The 17,966-nt window shown below is 41.2% G+C and overlaps 1 protein-coding gene across 5 annotated transcripts in view; it reads left to right on the top strand.

Moving 5' to 3' along the window:
• marchf6 (membrane-associated ring finger (C3HC4) 6) overlaps positions 1 to 17,966 on the top strand; it is an 82,709-nt gene that overhangs the window by 45,201 nt on the left and 19,542 nt on the right. For 2 of the 5 annotated variants that reach the window (XM_085989002.1, XM_085989004.1), the window contains exons 5-15: positions 2,516 to 2,588; positions 4,186 to 4,354; positions 5,101 to 5,317; positions 6,316 to 6,377; positions 8,193 to 8,225; positions 8,719 to 8,770; positions 11,367 to 11,425; positions 14,588 to 14,668; positions 15,409 to 15,477; positions 16,401 to 16,475; positions 17,330 to 17,464. In XM_085989002.1, the coding sequence (XP_085845128.1) occupies positions 2,516 to 2,588; positions 4,186 to 4,354; positions 5,101 to 5,317; positions 6,316 to 6,377; positions 8,193 to 8,225; positions 8,719 to 8,770; positions 11,367 to 11,425; positions 14,588 to 14,668; positions 15,409 to 15,477; positions 16,401 to 16,475; positions 17,330 to 17,464 (1,025 nt within the window). Of the gene's footprint in view, positions 1 to 2,515; positions 2,589 to 4,185; positions 4,355 to 5,100; positions 5,318 to 6,315; positions 6,378 to 8,192; positions 8,226 to 8,718; positions 8,771 to 11,366; positions 11,444 to 14,587; positions 14,669 to 15,408; positions 15,478 to 16,400; positions 16,476 to 17,329; positions 17,465 to 17,966 lie in introns of all 5 variants that reach the window. The other 3 variants (XM_085989000.1, XM_085989001.1, XM_085989003.1) reach the window with 2 other exon arrangements.

The raw sequence follows: 17,966 nt of genomic DNA, 5'->3' as shown, positions 1-17,966 counted from the left end.
CCATCTTCAGCTGCTTCATCAATGACCTTCCCTCCAACATAAGGTCAGAAAAGGGGATGTTTGCTGATGATTGCACAGTGTTCAGTTCCATCCTCAGAAAATGAAGCAGTCCATGCCCGCATTCAGTAAGACCTGGATGACATTCAGGCTTGGGCTGATAAGTGGCAAGTAACATTTGTGCCACACAAGTGCCAGGCAATGACTGTCTCCAACAAGCGAGAGTCTAATCACCTCCCCTTGATATTCAACAATATTGCCATTGTCAAATCCCCCACCGTCAACATCCTGCGGGTCACCATTGACCAGAAACTTAACTGGACCTGCCACATAAATGCTGTGGAAACAAGAGCAAGTCCAAAGGCTGGGTATTCTGCGGAGAGTGTCTCACCTCATGGCTCCCCAAAGCCTTTCTGCCATCTACAAGGCACAAGTAAGGAGTGTGATGGAATACTCTCCACTTGCCTGGATGAGTGCAGCTCCAACAACACTCAAGAAGCTCAACACCATCCAGGACAAAGCAGCCCGCTTGATTGGCACCCCATCCACCACCTTAAACATTCACTCCCTCCACCACCGGTGTACCGTGGCTGTAGTGTGTACCATCTACATGATGCACTGCAGCAACTCGCCAAGGCTTCTTCGGCAGCACCTCCCAAACCCGCGACCTCTTCCACCTAGAAGGACAAGGGCAGCAGGCGCATGGGAACACCACCACCTGCAAGTTCCCTTCCAAATTACAGACCATCCTGACTTGGAAATATGTCGCCGTTCCTTCATCGTCGCTGGATCAAAATCCTGGAACTCCCTCCCCAACAACACTGGGATTACCTTCACCACACGGACTGCAGCAGTTCAAGGTGGCGGCTCACCACCGCCTTCTCGAGGGCAGTTAGGGATGGGCAATAAATGCTGGCCTTGCAAGCGACGCCCACATCCCAGAATGATTTTTTTTTTTTTAAAGTTCCAAATCTCTACTGAGATCTACTAGTGGAAATGTTATGGAATGCCAGTTTATTTTTTTTTTTCAATAGCTGTGGACCAGTTGATTTGTTTCTTGCATTTCCTCAAGATTCCCAACTATGTTCATGCCTGGGGCTAGTAACCTCAAAAAATGTTTCTTGTTAAGGCTAAGGTTAAATTAGACAAGTTCGGATATCGAGAGTAGAGAGGCACAGTAGAATCATAGAATGATACAGCACTGAAGGAGGCCATTCAGCCCATCGTGCCTGTGCTGGTTCTTTGGTAGAGCTAACTAATTAATCCCACTCCAACAAGATTGAGTATTTGAAATTTACCAAAAAAAATCAAGAAATGTATTTCCCAAATTGCTTTTATTTTAAAGGGTATTCGAATTCTGCTGAATAATTATGAAAAGTAAGAATGTGACGGTAACATGTCTGTGTATTTATGGCTCTCTGCTCCTACATTTTTGTGTGTTTTGCTCTGGATCACTGATCTTTTGCAGGTGCTTTTTCCTCCCTCTAACAGCTCTTCGCCCTTTACTTTGAGCCTTGAGCCCTGTAGAAGTTGATGAGACATTTCATCATTGAAGGGAGTGTTGAGAAGTTAAAATGAATTCCGTTTTATTTTCCCCAATCATATCTGCACAAAAAGTAGACTTGCAGTTTCTACTTGCTCTACTAAGTAAAGTAGGACTTAATAAATATTCAAACTTTTTTTTAAGGTGCTGTAAAATGATTTCCCTCAACAGGTCCTGGTGTAATCAGTTAGATTGCTAATGATACCTGTATGACAGCACTTGGACATTGTCCTGTTTTTTTCAATGATCGGCTCATCTGGGCTCATTTCTGCTATGACTCCTTTTTATGTAAATCATTAGCATCTTTTTTCTCATCTTTCCTACTCTCCATTGCGACCATACCATAGAACAAATGAGCAGTAGCATCAGTGTGTGGAGGGACCGAGATCACATCACTGTGATGTGGAGGAATGTTCAGTTTTGGGCAATACGCTGGGTTTAACACACTGCCCTTTCAGTTCTGTGATGCAAGTTTAAATCCAGCTGATGTGAGTGGGTTGAAGGCCACTTCTGCTGGATACACAGGTCCTGTGTGAAATGAATCTGGTAGTCTGAATCAAGTGGGTCCACAGTGCAAAAACTGCCCATACCTAGCAACTAATTACGATTTTGCTTGGATCGTGAGAATGACTGGAAAATAGCAGTTTTACTCTGCATCTGGTCTGTGACCTGAACAATGTGTACTTGATGTTGCCTGTGGATGTCAAAGTCTCTAGCACTGATCTCGCTCTCGCCAAACAAAATATTTTCAAAAGATCTAAAGGCAAAATGTTAGTGTATATATTTCAAGATAAATTTTCCCATTTGTCTGGCCTGGCTTGGGCCAGTTCTCTTGCATAATTTGTTTACCTTGCCTCTGTTTCTTTATAAATATTTGTGACACTCACTAATTATACTAAAATTGTAAAAAAATATTATTTTGGGTAACAATCTGTAATTCAAGTGACCTTTCACTGTTCCTTTTTTTCTATTTAGGCCGTATCTACAAATGTTTGTTTACTGGCTCTGTGAGCTCGCTGTTGACACTGCCGCTAGATATGTTATCCACGTAAGTTTATGTATCTTGGCATTTGTTTTTTGTAAAGTTGGAGTAATGGGCTAGTTTAGAGAGCATTTTGGGTTTCTTAATGTAGTGAAGCTATAAATATTACTGGTTTCTGTTCATGAACTGATTGAATTTTGGGATATTCTTGAATATATGATTTAATGGTGGCGCAATCTTATTTGTTCCATTTTTATCAATACATTTTCTGAATTGGAGAAATCGTTCTATACATTAGAGTAGTGTATACTCCTACTTGTTTTCTGTGTAAATACCGATCATCATTTCAGTTAAAGAACTTGCATTTATTTAGCATCTTTCACATCAAAATGCTTCACAGCCAACAAAGTATTTTTGAAGTTTAGTTACTGTTGGAATGTGGGGAAACACAGCAACTGATTTGTGTACTGCAAGCTCCCACAAACAGCAACAAGATAAATAAGTGTATAATCTATTTTAGTGGTGCTGGTTGAAAGACAAATGTTGGCCAGGACAGGATAAAGAATTAATTAATACCACCCCTACAAAAATAAGTTCTTGCTGCAACCTGTTAAACCTTTGTTTTGTCCCCTCACTGGTAGCCTTCCTAAGACTAGCTGTATTGGTTGTAAAAGAGCAGCAGACCTGTGAAATGAAGGGTCAGCCAGCAAGGAGCTGTCTTGCCATTAGGAAATATAGTAATCCCTCTTGGCTTGGAAGCTGATTGGTCAAGTAAAAATTCATTATTGGCAAGTAAGGCGTCGTGATCAAATTCGGCATTTCTCACAACGCCGTAAACCTGGGCGTGCATCACTGACAGGATTGCTGGTGTGCTGTAAAGACTTTGGAAGAAGTGACTCACATTCTTCACCTTAGGGTCCTCTCTTGTCCTGGTGTGCTTTGTTCCCCTGTCCAGTCTAATGAATTTCTAATCCTCAACATAAATGCCATTGGCTTAACAGTTTTTGCTCCATCCATCCCAGCATGCTTATACCACGTTCATACTATTGGTCAGTATGCTGCCAAGGGAATTAAAAATTACCTGTATTGCTGACTGTGATTAAAAATGCTGCTGCAGTCCTTCAACTATTAGCGTTATGTAGCAGTATTTGTTATCTGGACAGAACTAGATCTTATTGTGATACTTTTATTTTCCTTTTTGTAAAATTTCAATTTTAAAAAATCCATCTTTTATCAGTCATGGCAAGTTGGTCCTGTGAAATCAAGGATCTGATTAAGTTTGTAGCTAAACCCTCGTAACTGGCACAAGTTGTACACAGCAGGTGTCACTGGTCTTAAACAACTTCTAATGTCTCGCCTCAGCTAACTGACTCTGACCTACAGGCATTCTGGCCTCTGAAACTGGATTTGTTCAAGGTTAGCCTAGTGTGAGCTAGTTTATGTATTTCTAAATTTAGTACCGACGGGAAGACCCGTTCAGTTCAGGTGCAGGACTGCTGTTTTTGTGAATCGTTAAACTTCACATCACTTGTGTGAGCCATGTGATGTGCACAGATTTACTCAATAGAAGTTCCTTTTGGATAGTAAATTTTAAATTAACATTTCAAACCACTTCAGCTGTAGAACTGCATGTTTAAACTTTCGTTGGTCTATATATTTCCAGGGAGAATCTGCTGGCAGACTCTTTGCAGGGTTGTTTTGTGGTAACATGCACGCTCTGTGCATTCATTAGCCTTGTCTGGTTACGAGAACAGATCGTACACGGTGGAGCTCCACAGTGGCTAGAACAAAATCAGGCCCAACCACCCAATGGAGTTGGACAACAGAATGAGGTAGGGGCTATAGAAATAACCCTAAGTTATGTTTTTTACTGGAAATAATTAATAAGATGGACGATGTGACTGAATATTTGGATTCCATGTGCTTCCTCCCCCTCCCATAATATACTTGCATTGTATTTTTAGTAACCTTATGCTGTCCACATTATATAGTTTAGGGATTAAAAACACAAAACTGTCAATTTCTATTTTCTCTTATTTTTTTTATATCAATTAATTTTGCATCTTTACTTTTAAACTAGATCACTTCAATTTTATACACTTTTACTCTAGATGCTAACCTATCAGTCCCAAGCAGCCTGATCACTGGGCAATGCATGGATTGTGGACAAGCGTGGGACAGCAAATCTAGAAACATTTTTTGTTTTGGCAAACTCGTTACAGTAGATTTAATTTTTTTTTTTTAAGGGTAGATTGTAGTCACAAATTTAATCTGGGTTTTATTAAATAGTCAAGTTAATATTTCTCTTTCCTTTTTACTACTGTAAAAGTAATATATCAGCAACAAAGTTGCTGCAGTGAATGTAGCACCCTGCTTTAGCTAGTGTTTTGGTCTGTATCCAAGTCTAATCAGAGATACAAGGTTGAGAATTTCAACATTAATTTACCCCTCTTTTCCCGCCTGCCCGCGCCCCCCCCCCCCCCCGCCCAAAAAAAAATCTTTACTGAAATGTTATGGTTGTGCGGTAAACATTAATTTTTAAATTTGGTGTAATTAATAAACATTTTCAATCCTGTAGCCTCAAGCTGCTCCGAATGCTGCAGCCGAGAATCCCCAAGTTGCTCAACCAGCAAACCAGGCAGCAGAAAACCCAGCAGCAGCCGCCGGGGCTGCCCCTGCAGTAGCAGAGAATGCCGACGCTCGGGCAGACGAGGGTGAGAATGAGGACGATGAGAATGATGATGATGATGATGCGGTGGTAGAAGATGGCGCCGATGCCAACAATGGCGCTCAAGGTATGATGGGTAAATCGGTGGCCTGAGCAGGGTTAGTCCTGGGTCTGAGACCCATTGCAGACCTTTTCCTTTATGAAGCCGTTGCAGACCTTTTCTTCACACTAGCCCATGAAGCATACTTAATTGTTCCAGTAAGAGATCAGTCAAGAGACAGCCATCTAAATCTGTTCAGGTGATCAATAGATCAACGGTGTCTTTCCAGAACCAATGACTGCTGAGCGTCTCTCCCTTGTATCCCAAGTACCCAATCCCTGATATCCATTTAGTTGTCCTCCACTGTACCTACCCAACTCCAGGATGACCCAAATTGTACATTAGTTCTGCAAGTGGGGATGAACCAGTGCTTTATGCAAGCTCACTGCTCCGACTGGGACATTCCTTCTGTCCCTCAGCCTATACGCCCCAATATTTTGTTTGCCGTCTTTATATTGTTGCACAGTTGCTTCGACAAGCTGTCAATCTTTCTACTGGAGTTATTACTATTCATCTTGAAATTCCCACTGCTTATTTCATTTAGCCAATCTCATCACCTTACGTTTGTCCACATTAAATAATGTCACTTTCCAGTACCAGTTCAAACCTATTTGAATCTCTATATCTACATGTTCCTCGTTATTTGCTACACCCTGCTTTCCCCCCCCCCCCCCCCCCCCAAAATCGCCACCCCTTTTTTGTATCAGCAAACTTGGACAACTATATTTCCTTCTTTCCATATAATGTATGTAGTATAATGTTTGATGCACTCTGAGGCATCCGCTAATAATTTTCAGTTTGTTTGAGTCGACTTCTGATCAGCTGCAAAAGCTTCTCCTGCCGCACCCCCAGCCATCCTCTACTCAATTTCATTCAATTAGAAAAATGCCGTGACAAAGCAGCTGACGGGAGGCTTAAATACTGAACAATAAAGTACTGAAGGAGAAAATTGTGCACATTAATTATATTTAATGTGCTGGCTTTGAGTTCAATTAATGAATTAAAAATTATTTTTCTGTCTCCAGATGACATGAACTGGAATGCACTGGAATGGGACAGAGCTGCAGAAGAACTTACGTGGGAGCGGGTATGTGGTCACATAGACTACCTTCAAAGTTTAATTTTTAGCAAAGTTAGTTTATTGAAGTTAAAACTGACTTTCAGTACGTGCTTTTTAAAAAAAACAAAGACAAGTTCATTATAATATACTTTTAACAGTAAACTGTTGCCTTAGCAGTAAGGGTGGGTGGCAAGAATTTATTTTCATTTAATAATGCATCTTTCCCTTGAACCCACCACCTAATAAAGACAACCCAATCGGCTCTGAATCTTAAATTGCATTGAAGCATCTGGGTGGTTGTTCAGGCTGGGAAAGTTGCCAGTCACTACTGATAGTGATGGGCATCTGAAGGTGGATCTGTAGTATACATTTGGCAAATCTGCAGAAGGCTAGTCACTCATGAACAGTTGGAAGTTCACCTCCAAGGTAGAAGAATTTTATTTGGAAAAACTAGTTGTGATTACTGATTCAAACAGGTCAGTTCTTATCAGTTCATCTTTATCACTTTCACATACACAGGGTCATACTGCAATGTTAATTTTGTTAGAGGTGATTCATGCACCTCTCTCGAATGTTTTAGGTTGCATGCCATGTAAATTTATGCACCCTCGTATATGACTGCACCCTTTTGTATTTGGACATAGCCCATGCTGCTGTATTGTACTTTTTCATTTGTTAGCAAGCTAAGTCTTGGTAATAAAAGATGTTCAAGGTTTGAAGATGGTTATTAGAATCATAGAATGGTTACAGCACAGAAGAAGGCCATTCAGCCTGTAGAGCACGTGCCGACTCCCAGCTCGTCCCACTCCCCTGCCCTTTCCCCATAGCCCTGCAATTTTTTTCCCTTCAGATACTTATCGAAGCCTGCATTTTCAGCTGGAGTTCAGGATGTGATATTCAAGATTAATGGATAGATGTACTTGTCTTTGGTTATCAATGGCTGTGGTGAGGGCAGTCAAGATTGATCTCAAAATGGACACCTACTCCAGGAAGTCTAGCACCTGTTGTGAAGCTCTGTGAAGGGGAACAGTGGGATAAGGATGTTTTCCTGCTCAATAAAGTGGATCGGCCTGGGTTTTGGTGTGCCTGGAGTTAAAGTAAAACAAGCTTGGAGTGGAGCATGAACAACATCTGCGGCCGATCTGTGTGTACGTGTGAGGTGAAGTTAGCGAGAGTGCAGGTGTGTTGCTATGAGGTGCAGTGTATTTATAGAGTAAGCAGGGAAGAAAATAGTAAGCATGGTGTGGTGAGAGGAAGTCTGGGAGCCGTAAATTGTTTAGAATAATTTACATTTCTCATTAAACCTAATTCCCTACATTACTTGACTGTACTTTGACTGCTGGCTGACACAGGGGCTGAGAGTTGAGGTGCTCTATGGTGGCCTTTGATCAACAGTCTGCAACTGCAGGCAAACTTTTTTTTTAAACCATTAACTACTTTATCAGCTATTTTAGGCAGCTAACATTATGAAGTGTATCATTGATAACCGTGCCACCTATAGCCGTAACTGGTATGCAGGTAAATGTTGACACTTTTATAATACATTTTCCCCTTTGAGATACTATGACGTGGGACTTTTGCATTTTGAAATGGAATATTGCGACCCGCTCAGCAATTTTATATACAACTATTGCTAATTCAAAGTTGCTTCATTCAAACTGGTGGATAATTCTTATTGCTCTTAAGAGTTATTGTGCCACTTTAATGCAATTGCCTAATTTGAATTACTGGATGATTCCAAAAAACAATTTGGGGGGTGGAGGAAAAAACCAGCTTCCAGTAATCAAGGGCAGTATTGATTAACATGCGTGCTGTTTACACTCGTTCCTTGCTGTTTCACAGATGCTTGGATTGGATGGTTCACTGGTATTCCTGGTAAGTTTAAAAAAGGCTCTTCCAGTATTTCTAGTAAAATGATTATCTGAGCATGCTCTAAGATGGGAGAGAAGATTGAATTTGAAGTATTTGTTACCATTCTTGGCCTGTTTACAATTTAACAGCAATGCCTAAAAGAACGCGCTTCAATTCTGTGCTTCATGGAATTGATTGGCTCATGGTTAATGTATAATTTTTCCACTGCTGTGATGGTTAGCTGACATAAAACTAGGATATTTTCATTCTTCCATGTTATCAAATTTATATGAAGATAGCCAGGTCAGCAAGCGAGAGTTATTGAATAACATAACTCACTTTGCCAAAAAAAGCAAAATTACGTATAGTATAGGTGCCTGTAAATATTAAGTCACGAAATATATCGTCATTTAAATGTGATAGTTAAAGATAGAGATGGTGTAAAAATGATGCATTTAAAACTGAGGAGTAAAGCTGTGATCATTTTAATGCTAACTAATGACTTTTTTCCTGGCAGGAGCATGTCTTCTGGGTGGTTTCTTTAAATACACTGTTTATTCTTGTGTTTGGTAAGTACCTCTTGATCTAGAGTTCTTGTATGTAATTATGAAGTCTTGAAACTAGAGTTGCGTATGGTGTGTTTCTTCTTGCTCATTATTCACCCACAACACCTTCTGGTGTTGCTAACATCCCAGAGCATAACCCCTGAATCAATAGTTGAAGTGAATAGTATCGATGTACTTAAGTAATTTTATATAATTCTATTACTCTCTCAGAAACCAAATAATTGATTCAAAGTACAAATGTGTAATTCTGGGATGGATGTCATCAGTTTTCCTTTATATATTTTAATTTTTAAAAAATACTTTAGTACACAGAGGAACACCCCAGCTGTACAAGATCATGACTAGTTGTGCCACAAGCGTTGCTAGTGCCTGAGCTATGTTTTAAGTTGAAGCCATTCTTGTGCTACGTAGCCATAATTCTGGACTTGGTGCTGGATAAGCTCAAAGGGCACTGTTGCCCTGGTAATATTGATAGGGTTATTTTAGTCGGTGTTTGTAAACTGAGATGAGCAGCAACACCACAGACGTTGAGAAAATATTTTAATGCTAATCAGGTTTACTAAACAAAACCCAGGAAGTCCACATTGCAAAGGGTAACGGTATAGCAAATACTGTCTACTCATGCACTTTTGTGGAAGCTGACATGACGGCAGTAAAATTGAATAGGCTGTTCGACAGACTAGCCCAGTAATCCCCAAAAGGTAAATGATAGCTCATTTTAACCTAACTTCCTGTCCTACTGGATTGCTTTCAAAAATCTGCAGAATAGAAACCTTGGGAGATGAGGTGGTATTAAGTTAATTACAGGAAACTTTCTGGTATCCGGCACTGACGGGACCGAGCTGGTGCCGTACCATCAAAACTGCTGTAGAAACCAACGCCAATGTTAAAACATACGGAGCTTTTGAGCTCCTTGTGAATCAACAAACCCTGTTGCTTAGCAACAGCTTCAAAACAGTCGGCCGCAGCTTAAAAGCATCTCTGTAGCTAAGCAACAGCTTCAGCTAGACCTTGCAGAGCCTGACTGGAAAAAAAAAAGCAACGAGAAGTAAAAAAAACTTATAGGAAACGGCTCTTGAATTTTGCCGGTAGATAGAGCTTTCCGGACATTTAACCTCCAGTTAAACGAAAGTTTCCTGTACTATGAACACATATATTGGACCTTTTTTGGTCTGAAGCCAAGAGTCTTAAAGCAGAGATCTTATAGTTTGTAAACACTAAAGTAACTTTTATTTCCTTGCCCAGTTTTTGTCCCTCCCTGTCTCTCAGAGGGAATTGACTCCTTTGCTGGAGTATAGTTCCACAGGCACCAGACATCCATTTATGTACTTTGTCTAGTGATTCATGTGCAAGTCTTTAGGCTGATTAACTGCAGGGGCATCACAGCCAGGTCTGATTCCATCCTCTCAAAAATTCATTTCCAGTAGGGATCACTGCATAGCAATTTGGAGTAAGAATCCTGGCTGATGTTTTCCACTCCTTTTGTAGAGATGGTGCGGTGGACAATTATCCCGCTACCGATGCCTTGGTTGAAATTGGCTAACTTGGCACAGATTGAGAATAGAGCACTAAATCTTCCCCGTCTGTGTGGCCCAGCTAAATGCTAGATAAGCCTATTTTGTGTGTTTTAAATGCCCTTAAGTTGAGCACTTTAGAGTGATTTCCACAGTCGTCTTAGGGAAGCCATTTTATGAATGTTACTCCTGTTTGTTTGCTTTTCTGCCTTTCATTGTTATGATGAATCTGACTGCAACTGTTATTTTTACAAAACTGAGCACAAGAATGTGAAACAAGACAGTCTGAGAGAAAAGCAATTTGCTTAGAGTTTCCAATTATTTGACAACTTTGAGTACTCTTAATTTTAAGGGGTGCACCAACCCAATATTTTTTTTTAATGTACAATTTTAATAGTCCTGGCATTAATGGAATCTCCTACTAAATATTCTGAACTATTGGCTGTTTTATTGGGGAGAAAGTCCGCTTTTAAAATTGAAGTCTTATAAAAATTGTTGGGCTTAGCCTTTTTTAATGTTTCATGCTCAAGGTAAAGGAGCTCCTTGCAGGGCTTTTGTTTTTGCTATCCCGTGTCTTTATCCAAATCTCACAGGTCAGGTACGGCATCATTTAGTGCAGAGTAAAGTGCCGTTTGCTTTGTCCCAACAATGTGCCCGTGCCTCCTGTTGCACCAGTGTGGGTTTTCAGTTTCCCACGCCAACTATTTTTGCTGTGTAAGATTGCCAATCTATTGTCAAATTAAGCTGAATCGTGGCCAGTTCTGTGTTATGGGCCTGCACCCACTAAAACCTGGGCTGAGACTACCCAAACACATTTTACCAAACTAGCAGAAAGGAGAGACTTTTATCCTTTCAATCTGGGTTGGATTTGTACTTGTCTCAAGGTGAAAGACTGCTAACCCACTGTGCTATTCCCTTTTTCTGTCCTTTTTTCTGATTGACTTAATACAAGCTGAATTTCTCCTTTTTTAAAAGAAAAATTATACTGTGTAATAGTTTTAAAGTTACATCTTAGATGGAGCAAGGATGGGAAAAACATGGGAGTATCAGTGACTATTCTATAACCTTGCCGTTGTACATTTCAGCATTCTGTCCTTACCATATTGGACACTTCTCAGTTGTTGGTTTGGGTTTTGAGGAGTATGTAAGTACCAATGATACGGTGCGTGCCCTTTGAGAAGACTTTATATGAAATTAATCTGACTAGCTTGTAGTAATGTCAGTATTGTGTGACATTAATAAATTTGTATTGTGTAAACTTGTTCATATGCTTGTTTTATTATATTATGATCATCTACCATAAAAATTATTTTGTAGATTTTTGGAGTCATTTTTACCTTGGGGCCAAAATACTTTGGAAAGTTTGGTACCACTTTGGAGTACAATGATGTATTTTCCACAATGCAATTCCTATTTTACATAGCTTAATTTAAAAATAAAAAGCAACTGAAAGAAATGTGTTTTTGAAAAGGTGCAATTTAAATTATTTTTCTTGGGCTTTGTGCCCTCTCCTGAAGATGGCAGCTCATACTGAGGTACAGTTCTGTGGGAGCTACCAACTCTCTAGGACCTTGCCCAAGTCACCATTCTTCATCAGTCTGGACAGTTGTTTTGGTCATTCAAGTATCTCAAACAATGCTGCCAATACCTATGAACATCTAGCAGGAACATTGGTTAGCAATCAGAGTGGCATCTCTCTCTGGTGCTTCCTCTCTCTCTCTCTCGCGCTCTCTTTGGTGCTCCTCATTTTTCTTTCTCTCTCGCGCTCTTTAGTTATCTCTCTGGCACGCGCGGGCTCTGCCCCCCCCCCCCCCCCCCCCCCTCTGGCGTGCGCTCCCTCTCTTGCTCGTGAGCTCTGTCTCTCTCACATTCCCACTTTCTTCCCTAGGCCAGTTACAGTACCTGCTGCTGCCCCAGTTAAAATCAGCTAACTGAACACAAACTAGGGATTAAAGCTGGGACTTCCCTCCTCAGTTATAGCTCAGTTTCTTTTGCCGTCATGAGCATCGTACCTCAGTAGTTTCTGGTACTTCTGAAGTCAATGACTATTAGAGTGGTGAAAAGAGGTTTACCCTTTTAAAATCTGCTTTATAGCTGGTTGTGTTTAACCTATTCTGATGTCTCTTGAATTTCTACATAATTGCATCATTCTAACCTTTGTCACTGGGTACTTCAGTATAATTTAAAATCTGAATATTATAAAATGTGATAATGCAATAAGTTATAAATGGTCAAAACAAGTTGATATTCTGATCCTAAAGCAAAATACTGCAGATGCTGGAAATTTGAAATGGAGAAATTGCTGGAAATACTCAGCAGGTCAGGCAGCATCTGTGGAGAGAAAAATAAAGTTAGGTCGACGATCTTTCAGCAGAACTGGAAAATTTTAGAAATGCAACAGGTTTTAATCAAGTACAGAGGCTGGGAAAGGGGGGAGTGGAGGAAAGAACAAAAGGAAAGGTCTGTGATAGGGTGGAAGGCAGGAGAGATTAAATGACAAAAGGGATGATGGTGCAAGGCAAAAGAGGGTATTAATGGGACAAGTAAAGAAACAAAAGATGGGTCTAGAGGAGGTGTAAATGGCAATAGCATAATCATTACCAACAGCTGCACCAAAAAATAGGAGCGGTGGTCAATGTTCCCTGTCATTTTTTGAGGGCCACGCAGCCCGTTAAATACTGGGCATGCACGGTTCTTCTATTTAAAAGCCAGCTGCGTGGGACCCCTGGAGCGTTGCACAATGACGCAGCTTAAAGGGAACATTGACGATGGTTATAATCTGAAATTGTTGATCTCAATGTTGAGTCCGGAAGGCTGTAAAATGCCTCATCCAAAGATGAGGTGCTGTTCCTCGAGCTTCCGTTGAGCTTCATTAGAACAGTGTAGGATGCCACGGTCAGAGTGGGAGAGGGAATGAGAATTAAAATGACAGGCAACTTGAAACTCGGTCATGCTCGGGGACTGAACGGAGGTGTTCTTCAAAGCGATCACCCAATCTGCTTTTGGTATCCCCAATGTAGAGGAGAGTGCATCGTGAGCAGCGAATACAGTATACTAAATTGAAAGAAGTACAAGTAAATCGCTGTTTCACCTGGAAGGAGTGTTTTGTACCCTGGATGGTGGGAAGGGAGGAGGTAAAAGGGCAGGTGTTGCATGCAAGCACAGGAAATGAAATTAAAATTAATGGACCGTTATGTTGCTGACATCTTGTTGAATTGTCTTTCAAAACATGATCTGACAGGTAATGGTCACCATTAGTGAGAGAGACCAGTAGCTATCTTAACATTCTCAGTTCTTGGAAAGAATTAGAATTAAAGGAAAAATGTGTTCTATATACAAAGATGATTAGTCTGTCAAACAGAACCTATGGGGGAAAAATTCAGTTGGTTAGCGCCTTAAAAGGGCACTGATAGGGCACAACGCAACTAGCGCCCGTGTGCGGCGATGTTTGCGCCGCTCACAATTAACTAGGCATTTTGCGGCGGCGCTAAACCCTACCGCCACAATCTCCTGCGCCAGCAGATCGTGACGTCAGTCGAGTGTGTAGCGCCCCGGACCAGATAGTGAGTGGCGCCCCCTGCCTTACCGCCTGCCACTAGCAACAACAGGTTGGGGGGAGCGTTTTGCAATCAGGAAGGGACTGGGGGAGCGCTATTTAAAGGCGACCGCTTCCTGCCTCTTTTTGTCGGTGACATTTTTGCACCATGCATTCAGAGAGAGAGACACTTCTGGAGAGATTCAACGCTGTGTGAAGGAGTTTTGGATACTGAGCAGCACTTTGCAGGTTCATTTTGATTTGCCCTTGTATCGATTTAGAAGAGACTGGGGGCTGCACTCTGAGCTCTTTCCCTGGGCGCCTCCATTGTTCTTTCCAGCAGATTTGATGTACAGGTCTCTCCAGGCTGAGATTCAAGGCTGCAATGCGCAGGATGTGGATGGAGAGCAAGATCAACCCTCCCCTTTAAGAACTGGCCGGCGCCAGTGTGTCTGTGTTCCATTGCTGACTGACATCACATGAGCTTCGCCAGCGCTCTGAGATAGCGCCTCACTCCTCGGCCGTTGCACCTTAAGACAGGTGTGCAGCGCCTGATTTAGTGCTCCAATCAACTCCTGGGGCAATGAAAGCCAAGTTTGCCGTCGGTGATAATTAGCGCCAGGCGCTAAACTTTGCGCACGGCCGATAATTGCGCTCCAAATGGGGCGATACTGAATTTTTCCCCCTATGTTTTTAATGTTTAAACAGCTTTATTATTTTACTATGGTAAATTTATTGAGCACTGTACCAATTAGTATTTTTTATTTTCAGGTTCAAGCCTCACACTTTGAAGGCCTGATAACAACTATAGTGGGCTATGTACTGCTGGCTATGACTCTAATAATCTGTCATGTATCCTTTTTACCGAGCATTAAAGGGAATTTGTTTTAAGAGCTCCAAGTAACAGTGCAGACTTCATAACCAAATGTTAACAGTTTCAAGAGCTACCTGGTTATAATATGCCACCCAATGCTGCAGTGAATTGTGCCAGCTATACTGGGCTAACAGATTGAGCACTTTATAAGAGCATTTCTCGGGTTGATGGTTGGGGTGTTTCAGGATTCACAATTGCAGGAGAATTATTGGATAGAAACTGGTCCTCGTTTACATGTTTTCGGAGAGGCAAACGGGGATAAAAAGGACCAATTTCGGGGTGCAGCGTCCCATGTCCGATCTGCATCTGCATTATGGCAGCACCATATTGGTAAAGGCATCTTTGCAGGTATTCCAGGTGGCGGCCTAAAACAGGTGTTAGTCCCCTCATTTACATATGTAGGCACCTAAAGCCTGTTTTGGGAACCCCTCGCCGAAATTGTTTGGTGTCCCAGCAGGGCAGGTGCCTGGCCTGCTCCGCTTAGGATTCTTCAGTGGCCCCTGCAGCTGCCTACGAAATGCAAGTACATTTTAAAACAAAAATGTAATCAGTAATTGTTGCTGTGGAAATAGGAGGAACTGGAGTGCTCCCCCGATGCCACAGCACTACGATTGCCTCCCCCCCCAACCCATTGCTGCTCTCGGATACAGGTTGTACACATTGTGCTGTTTACATAATGGATTGTTTGGTTGCTTTTGCTTAACTTAACTTTACATAGGGCTTGGCTGCACTGGTGAAGTTCCAACGATCTCGCCGTTTATTGGGCGTCTGCTATATTGTTGTTAAGGTATTGTTGCATTGCCCCAAAGGATACAACCATCATTGTGTTTTGCATATGCAAATGAAATAAGATCTTTTATTTATGTATGCTGAAAATAAGCAGATCACAACCATTTTTTTAGGTTAAAATTGTTCCATCTACTTTTCTAATCCCATTGCATATGTAATTTTTTGGAGGCTTCAAACCGCTGTGCTTTTTCAATTAAAATTACACATTGAAAACATTTGGAATAATATACTTTGAATTTACTTTTACCATTGGTGGTAATAACTTGACCCCAACAGAATCTGTCCTTTGTCATTGCTAGTCTAGATGAGATTTTGAAAAGGCCTCCAAGTTAGTAGCTAAAACTTTCTATTACAATCATTAACGAATTTTTAAAAATGTGATCCATGTTCATTGTCAGTGACCGATGCCGCATACCAAGAGCATTCTGGTTTTGGAGCATGTGCTTAAAAACCATTTTTGAAGAAATTTACAGCCAGAATCATCTTTTAATATGGCTCTTTTTTTTGTCTGAGAACACTGAATGGATGGCCTGCCTCCAGACCACTAATCGCATTCTTGGCTGCCGCAGTGGGAGGGGGTGTGAGAGCAGTCTCGTAGAGTCATCTGATTTTTTTCTGCCCGTGTAGGGAGACACCTGGCCTTCCTTCAGTGCCTCCATGCATAGCATGACTGAGTTTCAGAACTCGGCTGATTTGAGGTTCCAAGTTTGTATTTTCCATTCTGTGGCACTGCATGTAGATACCCCAATGCAACTCCGCTGCACCAAAATAATTCTTAGTAACTAAAATTAATAAGAAATTGATCAAATATGCAGTTTAGAATTGTTTAATGGAATTTCTTGTTGGAGATTGTCTAACCAATAATCTCTAATGTACAAAAGAATGCATTACACACAACTTCAAGATTTTCTCTTTATTTAGGTGTCCTTACTAGTAGTTGTGGAAATTGGTGTATTCCCTCTTATATGTGGCTGGTGGCTTGACATTTGTTCACTGGTAAGTGGTTTCTCTCATAAGGAGCTGATCAGTGATTCTTTAAAAGATGTTGTGGAGTAGAAGACTGGCCTAGTTGAGAGGCAGTGAGGGCTTTTAGGGATTGTTTATATTGTCAATCACTTCTCAAAAATGCAAAGCGTTCTGTAGGAAATTAATGTTCAATATACATTAAATTTCAATACATCTTGGTGTTTCTTGGGAAGGAAAACAAAATACTTTCTGCATTCTTCTGCAAGACCATTTTGGCCCCTTAGCAAGCTCTTCTCCTGACACAGTGCTAGTGTAACCATCCTTGTTATATAAACGTACAACTGTAAGCAATTGCTTTCTTTTTCTTGACCTCTGATATGTAATTGGCTTCTGCTCCCTCTCTTGTCGCAATGTTCCAAAGTGCATCTCATTGACTATGTCTGATGGTACGAATGCACAAATGTATAATTTAAGCTGAACCTGCTACATTTGCAAGGAGCATACGCTGCTAGCCTAGGGGTAAAATTGCTCCTGTCTACCTTTAGTAAAAAGGTAGGTGTTTACAGACAACAGAAAAATCAAAAATAAGATTTCATCATTGCCTTTCAGATTTGCTCAACTAAAAGAAAACTAGCATCTGTAAGTGGAGAGGGAGCACCTAGAAATGTAGTGAGACTTGACCCGCCAATCTGGTTTTTCTGTGGATGAAACCGGAGATCTTATTTGTACTTTTTAAAAATGGTTTTTGAATAGTAAGCTTGTAATAGTAATTTTTTGCTTGGATTCATATAATGTATTTTTTAAAACAATGGGGTACTGTAATAAAATGCACATTAGTTACACTGATGGATATGGCATCATGCTGGCTCTAATTTGGTCTGTAGGAAATGTTTGATGCAACATTGAAAGACCGAGAGCTGAGTTTTCAGTCTGCACCTGGAACCACAATGTTCCTACACTGGCTGGTGGGGATGGTCTATGTGTTCTACTTCGCATCTTTCATTCTTCTGCTCAGAGAGGTAAGTTCATCTAAATTCAGCTATTGGTAGACTTGAGATTTTGCTGGGATTCTGAAATCATGGGTTGACATGTAATGGCATGCACTCAGTTCTCTGATCGAGACCAGCCTCACAACAACAACTTGTATTTATATGGCGCCTTTTAATGTTGTAAAACATCCCAAGGCGCTTCACAGGCGTGATTAGAAGACAAAACATTTGACACATCTACAGAACGAGGAATTCGGGCAGGTGGCCAGAAGCTTGGTCAAAGAGGTAGGTTTTGAGGAGCATCTTAAAGGAGGTTGAGAGGCGGAGAGGTTTATGGAGGGAATTCCAGAGCTTAGGGCCTAGGCAGCTGAAGGCTCGGCCACCAATGGTTGAGCAATTAAAGTCAGGGATGCTCAAGAGGGCAGAATTAGAGGAGCGCAGATATCTCGGGGGTTGGGGTGGGGTGGGGGATTGTAGAGATAGGGAGGGACGAGGCCATGGAGGGATTTGAAAACCAGGATGAGAATTTTAA

This window comes from Somniosus microcephalus, chromosome 5 (genome assembly GCF_052327205.1).
Source record: "Somniosus microcephalus isolate GS21.2 chromosome 5, FLI_Smic_1.0, whole genome shotgun sequence".
In the NCBI taxonomy this organism is placed as follows: Eukaryota; Metazoa; Chordata; class Chondrichthyes; order Squaliformes; family Somniosidae; genus Somniosus; species Somniosus microcephalus.
The sequence above is the reverse complement of the archived record's forward strand: the minus strand, read 5'-3'. Positions and strand labels throughout refer to the sequence as shown.